Source organism: Penaeus vannamei, chromosome 25 (genome assembly GCF_042767895.1).
Source record: "Penaeus vannamei isolate JL-2024 chromosome 25, ASM4276789v1, whole genome shotgun sequence".
NCBI lineage: Eukaryota > Metazoa > Arthropoda > Malacostraca > Decapoda > Penaeidae > Penaeus > Penaeus vannamei.
The window spans coordinates 36,993,779-37,001,928 of NC_091573.1; the positions used below are offsets into that span (position 1 = coordinate 36,993,779).

At 43.2% G+C, this 8,150-nt stretch overlaps 2 protein-coding genes across 3 annotated transcripts in view; one reads left to right on the plus strand and one right to left on the minus strand.

The window, feature by feature from the left end:
• The first annotated feature begins 249 nt into the window (after positions 1–249).
• LOC113820954 (serine/arginine-rich splicing factor 2) lies at positions 250–4,303 on the plus strand. Of its 2 annotated transcripts, none has more exons than XM_027373370.2 (3): positions 250–522; positions 2,675–2,950; positions 3,273–4,303. In XM_027373370.2, the coding sequence occupies exons 1-2, from the start codon at positions 341–343 to the stop codon at positions 2,871–2,873; spliced, it is 381 nt and encodes a 126-aa protein (XP_027229171.2). In that variant the 5' UTR covers positions 250–340; the 3' UTR covers positions 2,874–2,950; positions 3,273–4,303. The 2 variants fall into 2 exon arrangements, with proteins under 2 accessions (XP_027229171.2, XP_027229170.2); XM_027373369.2 differs by having other exon boundaries at positions 3,339–4,303.
• A 1,350-nt stretch (positions 4,304–5,653) lies between these two features.
• The window catches only part of LOC113820951 (cilia- and flagella-associated protein 157), a 7,830-nt gene continuing 5,333 nt past the window's right edge, over positions 5,654–8,150 (minus strand). The window contains exons 5-9 of the mRNA XM_027373364.2: positions 7,841–8,026; positions 7,229–7,471; positions 6,748–6,915; positions 6,369–6,551; positions 5,654–6,052 (exon numbers count right to left, since the gene is read on the minus strand). Of these exons, the coding sequence (XP_027229165.2) occupies positions 5,777–6,052; positions 6,369–6,551; positions 6,748–6,915; positions 7,229–7,471; positions 7,841–8,026 (1,056 nt within the window). The 3' untranslated portion in view covers positions 5,654–5,776. The remainder of the gene's footprint in view (positions 6,053–6,368; positions 6,552–6,747; positions 6,916–7,228; positions 7,472–7,840; positions 8,027–8,150) is intronic.

Sequence of the window (8,150 nt, forward strand, 5' to 3'; positions counted from 1 at the left end):
GACTCTATAAACTTGTCTGTCTCTTCGAGTACGGTCTGCAGTGTGACAGCAAGAACTCAAACTCTTTCTGGCCCTTTAAAAGGAGGCAATGCTAGATAAAGCGTTAATTTAAATAAATGTATTACGTTGTTAACTTTCATCTTATTATGGAAAAAGTTAGCTGTATTCTAATATTCACCGTTTATGATAGTGTATGCTTCAATATTATCATTCATCCATTTTCTTTCTCATCCAATGTTTGGAAAAAGCCAGAATTGCAACACCGGAGACGCGATAAACCCTGACGCCTGCTGCAGTTGCACACGCCAGTGTATCTTTCTCTTTATTTCGTCGACGAAACATGAGCTATGGTCACGGCTCCCCCGACATCAAGGCGATGACGTCGCTCAAGGTGGACAATCTCACCTATAGAACGACGCCAGAAGACTTGCGGCGTTCCTTCGAGAAATTTGGCGAGATTGGAGACGTGTACATCCCGCGAGACAAGTTTTCTCGTGAAAGCAGAGGCTTTGCCTTTGTTAGGTAAGCGTTTATCCGGCATGTTTCAGTGAGCTGTATCAATATTACGGTTAATGTTACCGAGAGCGATGCACAGAGATAGAATGAAATGGACACTGCCATATAGTAAAAGATAAGGGTCAAGCTTCAACCAGCCGTCTTTTTTATGGAAAGTGATAGATGCAAACGATAGAGGGAATAAATCTAAGAAACTTATCTCCAATATACTTCCGTCGCAAATAAGAAATAACCGAGTTATTGGACACGCAAGTGGCAGAGGTCTCAAGATTTAAAAAATGGGGACAAATTGCAGTTCGAGGTAGTGGTAGAGTTGCGTGTTGTTATTCCTATATAAAATGACAGGACTATATAAACCAATTTAAGATTTAAAAAATGGGGACAAATTGCAGTTCGAGGTAGTGGCAGAGTTGCGTGTTATTATTCCTATATAAAATGACAGGACTATATAAACCAATTTAAGATTTAAAAAATGGGGACAAATTGCATTTCGAGGTAGTGGCAGAGTTGCGTGTTATTATTCCTATATAAAATGACAGGACTATATAAACCAAGACAAACTTCGAACAATATGCAGTACAAGGTTGTGGTGGAGTTTAGTAATAAAACCTACATGAAGTGATAGAACGATACAAACGAAGACAATTTTCTTCTATGGCAGTATTTGTGCAAATGCTTATAAAAGGTGCTATACGTAAAAGAACAGGTGAGAGCCCAATTTTAGCCAAGTCGATAATCTTGTGTCGAGAGTAAACACTGCACTAACCGCAGAAGACTGCCATATCCCAAGAAGTTCACGTGCAAAATAATATTTTGTTAATCATCAGTATCAGCTGTTCCACATTTAAGCTTCCAGCAGCCTTTATTAGTGTTGCTTTACCTCATTTACGAGTTTTAAGATTGATTTTTACAGTTCTGTAGAAGAATCGGTCCGAAGAACCTTCTGCGCATGCGCACATGCACGCTTCCAGGCGCCAGTTTTGACAGAATTCCTGACCATGCCATGACAAAAGGCCGGCGACAAACGTTTCCTTTTCGGTGTTACGTTGATTCTTGGCTATTCTTAAGATTATACAGTGGCAACGAAGAGACCAGACCCCTTGTAATGTTTATATCTAAAACCCTGCGCGCGCATGGTATGAGGCAAAACATTTGCCATTATCTGTTGTTGCGAAAAGCGATCTTACTACCTCAATGGAACTTTTGTGATTTGCATTACACTTTTGATACGAAAAAAACACATGTTGGTTCATGCAGCTGGATCGTTTACTTTGAAGTGTGCTGTTGCCTCTAACTTGAAGAGATATGCTGCGGTTTGGAGCCACAGTGCTGACAGGAACTGCTATACTCATTTAATATTTCTAATGCCAGTTTATGTATCAATAAGTTTTTTTTTATTTGTAGAATTTGTAGTAATGATGTTAGAAAATATGATTGGTTTTCATTGATCTGTTGATAACACTCTTTACTCTTATATAAGCTTATGTCTACCTATGAAACTTTGTGTGGACATTATCCTTGCTCGTTTTATATGAAATTTGTAGTTACCACCAGACACTTGATTTGCTCCGACCACTGGTAATTTTGCCGTAACTTCGATTGTACGTTGTTTGTGAATATTACCACTGTCTGTTTACGATTGTAACTGTTGCCAGTAATTTTACAATCGTAAGCACGTTAGTGAACCCGGCCCCAGGTTTATAATGGGTATTGCAGTAGACTGAAATTAAATGGGAGTACAGTTATGCTCTCGAATAGAAGTCTACCTACCTTCACAACCCACCATATGTTTCTACATGGTGCTCCTTCATGGTGTAGTACTCATTGTGTCCAAAGTAAGGACAAGGTAAGGGAGAAAAGGAATGGGAAAGGTAGTGAAAGAAGAGGGGGCAGCAAGATGGGATAGTTGGGGGAGAGCCTTGTGGTGATGGATAGATGGGCGATCTATGGTACCCAGTCCCTCCTTCCTTCCTTTCCACATCTCACTCGTCCCTTCCCTCTCCCGTTAGTTCATAACACTGTGTATCTAGTTTTAATTTTTCAGCCTTGGGTTTGGGATTTCATCAGTATCATGATTCATGTTAAAACAAGCTGACGTTTATGCATTAATCATGATATATGTGTGGTTCTAAAACCTGATTTTTCAATGTATCTCCAGGTTTTATGACCGCCGAGATGCAGAAGATGCAATGGAAGGAATGGATGGTCGACAGCTGGATGGCCGAGAGCTGAGGGTGCAGATGGCCCGCTACACCCGCCTGGAAGCCCCTCCCCAACGTGAATCAAAGTCTTCAGAGAAGCAAAATGAGCGTGGAAAGGGCGAGGCAGCGGAGGGAGAGCAAATGGACCATTCTTAGTCCTGATCACGTTCGAGATCTCGATCGAAGTCCAGGTCAAGATCTGAGTCATCTAATAGGTCTGGGCCACACTTAAGGTAAGATTAGATAAACATATTTATCTTGAAATAATAATGTTCAAGTGCTTATTCTATTAGGTGAAAAATGAAAACTATTGAAATGGATATTAGTAGCATTAGAATTGAAATCCTTTGTGTAATTTTGCCATCATCTGTAAATAATTAAATTACATTTTCATGCTTGTGCAAAAATGTGTCCGGTAGATAATCCAGGGTATACCTGTCTTGCATAGATTTGCACTGATTTCCAGTCTCATCCCAAATAATAGAAATGGCATAAAATGTGGGAAAACACAGTCCAATAAGTGCTCCACTCCCCTCCCCTGCCTTCTCCGTATAGTGTACGACGCGGTCTCACTCCAGGAGTTACTAAGATGCTAAGTATCTCTCATCGCCACACCCACAGGCAGTCGTATGTTTACCTCTCCATCGGAAACGACGAACTCGAGGTGGCAACACTCCTGCGGCATGGCGACCTTTTGCCCTGTGCCTTCCTCGGAGACTATGGGAAAGACTCCTTTATATTGCCACACTCTCCCTTGCTTCTCCCTCATTACTACATGGACTCTGGCCGCCTACAACTCTCCGAAACCCGAAGCACAAAGCGAGTGAGGAGGATGCCCCAAAACAGTGTTGCGACAGACCGTTACTATAACATATTTTTATTTGTTGCTTCCTAATTGTATATTTGTATTCAATTTTCTTGGCACTTCTCTCGCTCTGAAAAGGCAACCACGAGACGGAGTTGAACTCTTTTACTTTTTGCATTTTAGAGGATGTGTTCATTATATACATCCTTGTATATACATGATTGTGTTTATTATATACATCCTTGCTATATGCAGAAAACTATATTTTCTCGTCTTTTAATTCTTATTAACTGGTATTTACAACTTTTATTGACTAAATGTCACTGATTTTCATAACTGTTACGTTGGTTCTGTATGTAAAGTTTATCCGTCTCTTTGTTGATACTTATTTTTATTACATAAGTATTTTTTTGTATTCTAAATTGATGTTAACGTTGATTTTATCAAGATGCACACTGTAAGAAGTAATCGTATTTCTTGAAAGTTCCCGCATAGAACCTGAAGTGGGCGAGTAGAAAAAACATGCGAGAGGGATCCAAGGATTAGGTTTGTGCCTCTTGTGTTGCCTACAAGGAATCCCCTGAGTGGGCCTCCCTGGACATAAAGTTCAGTGTTGCAAAGATTTGTTAATATGCGGTGGTGAGAGAAACTTGTTCAGCTTGTTCTTGGGGAAGTGACCAAAGTGATTCGGTGCCTTACTTAATCTTTCAGAAAAGTTTTTTGTCTTTATTTTTTATTGCTTTATGTTAATTTTAATGTTTTAATAAACTATTTCATATCACGTTTATACCGTCATTTCCCTTACAAAATAGAGATGTGAAAGGGAAAAGAATAAAATAGGACAATGCATTAGTGAAAAGAGTGAGGATCAAGCTATAAATTCCTGGCTTTCTTGTGATGCACCTCAGTTGATAGATATGATATTCTATTACCTACGTTGGAGAGTTCTCTCCGCTCACGCCTCTTTGCAGCTAAGCTAACGCAGTTCAACATTTATATTCTTGCACCAAACACATACACCATACACTCACTGCACTTACATACACAGTCTGTCGTTTTCTGCACTATCTCAATTTTCACAAACAAATCTCGTGATGTTCCCATAGGCAAATTAAGTGGGTGGTGGCAGTGACGATACTTTTTGCACTTTTTGACAAAGCTAATATTACTAATCCCTCTACAAGAGGACTGGGTATTTACATTAAGAAAACTGTTCCATCAAAAGTGGTCGAAGACAAACGTGACAATACATGTGCTGAATATCTTGGTTTTGAAATATTTCTTGAGGGTAAAACAAATACTATCATCAATGTAAACCCACATGATGGTGAAGTGGTACCTAAACCTGAGAGAATGATACTTAGTGATACTGTCTTACTGTTCGGGGATTTTAATGCTCGGCATCCTCTCCTGGGCTCTGATCGAAGCACCTTAGACAAAGATGGTAAGGTTTATCATGTGTATCTCCAAAACACTAATGATTCCATACACCTATTATGTCCTTAGAAAAGACTCATTACCTAGGACGCCAATTAGATTATATAACTGCACAATAAGCACACACTCCTTAGCCTTGCGAAAGTAATCCCATTCTTAGACAGTGACCATTGTGCATTAAGCATAACCCTCCTATGAAGCAAAAGGAGCCCATCACAGCCACGCTTTTGATAACATCCTTCTACTAAACATCATGATGAGTTTATAAAGAAAAAAGATAAGCTGCTGGTACGAAGACTTTACTCCGACCAGCCTTGATCATTTTAATGAAACTGTCAATAAGTTGGTAATATCGTTACCCAAATGCACCCCAGAAACCCTGTCAAACATAGCTCTCTATCCTCCTATCCTCCTCCTATCCTCTTCCTCCCTCTCTCCCCCAAAACACCTTATCCTCTCCTTCCTCTTCTTTCCCCATTATCCTTCTCCCACCTGGATGATCACGTGACCCTTATGCCCCAACATTGTCCTCCGGATTCTTCCCTCCTGACATTCTTCCTGATACTTCTTCACCTTCCCCTGTTCCCTCAGCTCATTCTCTGAATTCTTCTCCTACTTCTCCAACTACCATTAGACTTCTTCAGTAAGAAATAAAGATAACCATCAAAAGGAGCTTAGAAAAACATAACGGTATATGATTATTTTACATATTTTATTACTGTAACATTGCTATGACACGCATAGTTTGGCTAAGTTAGGCTTCATCCATTGCTCAGTGTACTTTCGCGCTGGTGACTCAGCTAGGAAGGCGAGCGGATCAGGAATCCTGTCTTTGCGGTTTGGCTTTCCTTTGAGGCCGCGGCAGGAACCCCAGGTCTCCAGACCGGTACCTGAACTGCCCTTCGCCCTGGTCCCCGCTCTCGGAGGCGTGGTTTCGCTGGTCGGTCTTGCTGGGCGGCGCCGAATCTGAAGAGGCGTTAGGATGGTCGGAATCCTGGTTTCCGGGGAGGTGGGAGAACTCGGCAGCCGTGAGGAGGTTCACCAGCTGCTGAAGGATGGCGGCCACGTTGTCCGATTCGCCGCTGTCTCCCTCCTGAATGAAATACAGTCGTTGGAATTAGATTTTTTTTCAATTTCGAGAATTTTCCGTGGATGGATGGAGGGAGAAAGAGAGAGAGAGAGAGAGAGAGAGAGAGAGAGAGAGAAAGAGAGAGAGAGAGAGAGAGAGAGAGAGAGAGAGAGAGAGAGAGAGAGAGAGAGAGAGAGAGAGAGAGAGAGAGAGAGAGACAGAGAGAGAGAGGGAGAGAGAGAGAGACTGACAGAGAAGCAGAGAAAGAAAAGTAAAAATGGATATTAAGAGAGATGTTTCATGAGTTCGGTGCGCGTGGAATTGCAAGTCCCGTATTTACCTGAAAGGCAGCGTGATGCAGGAGGCCTAATGCTGATTTGATGGTGTCTTGCAAGGCTCGTCGCGCAACATCTTCCTGTTGTAGATGTGAAGCAGTGAGGTCCAGCGCGATGTCCTTCTCCGCGGTGCGCTCTCGAAGGTCGCGGGTGGTTTGCGTCGCTGCGTCCAGCTGAGCCTGCATGACCTGCGGAACACGCGAGATCGGAGTGGTGAAACGGCTCATGGTTTAGCATTTTGTAATAATACTGTGTGTGCATGTGGGTGCGTCTTGTGCATGTGCGTGCAGCTAAGCCACTGCTGACAATAATTTTTTTGTTACGTCCGATATTTGGAACGGAAATCTAAAAGGCATTAGGAATGACTGTATATTCGAGACTAACTTGTAAATCCGTTCGAAGCCGCTCGTTCTCCCTGGCCAGGCGGTGGTAGTCCCGCCACACGTGCGCGTGCTGCTCGGCGCGCTCCGTCACCGCCTGCAGCAGCCTCCCCCGCCGCTCGCCCCGCGCCGTCACCCTTCGGACCGTGTCCTGCAACAGCGCCTCTCGCACCTGCGAATACACGGCCGCTGGAATTAGCTGTTCTTTGCAACTCCCCGTCTTCGATTTTGTTAATCATTAGCCAAAATTAGAATGTTTTTTCCTTGAAGCTCTGTCGTAACAACTTTGGGGTGAGACAAAATAATTCGCTGGATACGTAAAGGTTTCTTTTTAGAGACCTTCGCAGTCTCAAAACTTTTTAAAAGTCTAAACCATTCTCTAATCATAGCGATTAAATGATAACAATATTTCTGTTATGTGCTCTTCCTTGCGAGTCTGGAAGTATATTAACGTCTAGCTTGCAAATCGTGAGTTGAAGTATCACCTGCGACTCCGTCAAATTTTCCCTCAGCTCTTGGTTCTCCCCCCTAAGGGCTGCGACTCTCTCCCTGAAGATGTCCAGCGTGCGCGTCAGGGCCTCGTTCTCGTGCAGGGCGCGCCGGGTGGTCGAGTGGACCTCGGTCTGCGCCGCGAGACGCAGGTCTTCGGTGATCTTGGTCACGCGGGCTTCCAGCTCCGAGCGCAGGGCGGCGGCCTCTACCAGCGAGGCCTTCTCCAGCACGCTCACCTGGGTTTGGTTAAAGCGTTGCGGTATTTTGTTATTACCATTTAAACAGTCGTTTTAGTTAAAACAATGTCTTCATTGTCCCGCCTACACATGCTTTCCCTCTCTCTTTCCTTCAGTCACTCTTTATCTCTTTCTCTCTCTCTTTCCTTCAATCACTCTTTATCTCTTTCCCTCTCTTATCTTGTCACTCTTTCTCTGCCCTACCCCCCTCTCTCTCTCTGCCCACCCCTCCGTCTCTCTCTCTTTCCTTCTCTTTCTCTCTCTCTCTCTCTCTCACTCCGCCCCCTCCCCTGTATCTCTTTCTCCCTCTCTCCGCCTCCCCGTCTCTCTCTCTCTCTGCCATTCCCCTCCCCTCGTCTCCCCATTTACCTGTTCCTGATTTTTCTCCTTATTTTCAGCAAGTTCCTTTTCGAGTCCATTTAACTTCGCTTCGAGTTCCTCTTTGTGTTGTCTAAATTCTTCCAGACTTTCCAACTTCCTGCTGAGGGCGATGATCTGGTCATTTAGATCCAGTCGGGTGTTTTCTGCGTCCTTCCCCAGCTTCGTCAGCCTTTCCTGAGAAACGAAATATAGAAAGATGTTCGTAGATTCACGTACACATGTATATATCTCTATATATGTGTGCGCTGAACATGAACTGTATGTTGCATTTTCTTCTTCTTTTCGGACAATCGAATCA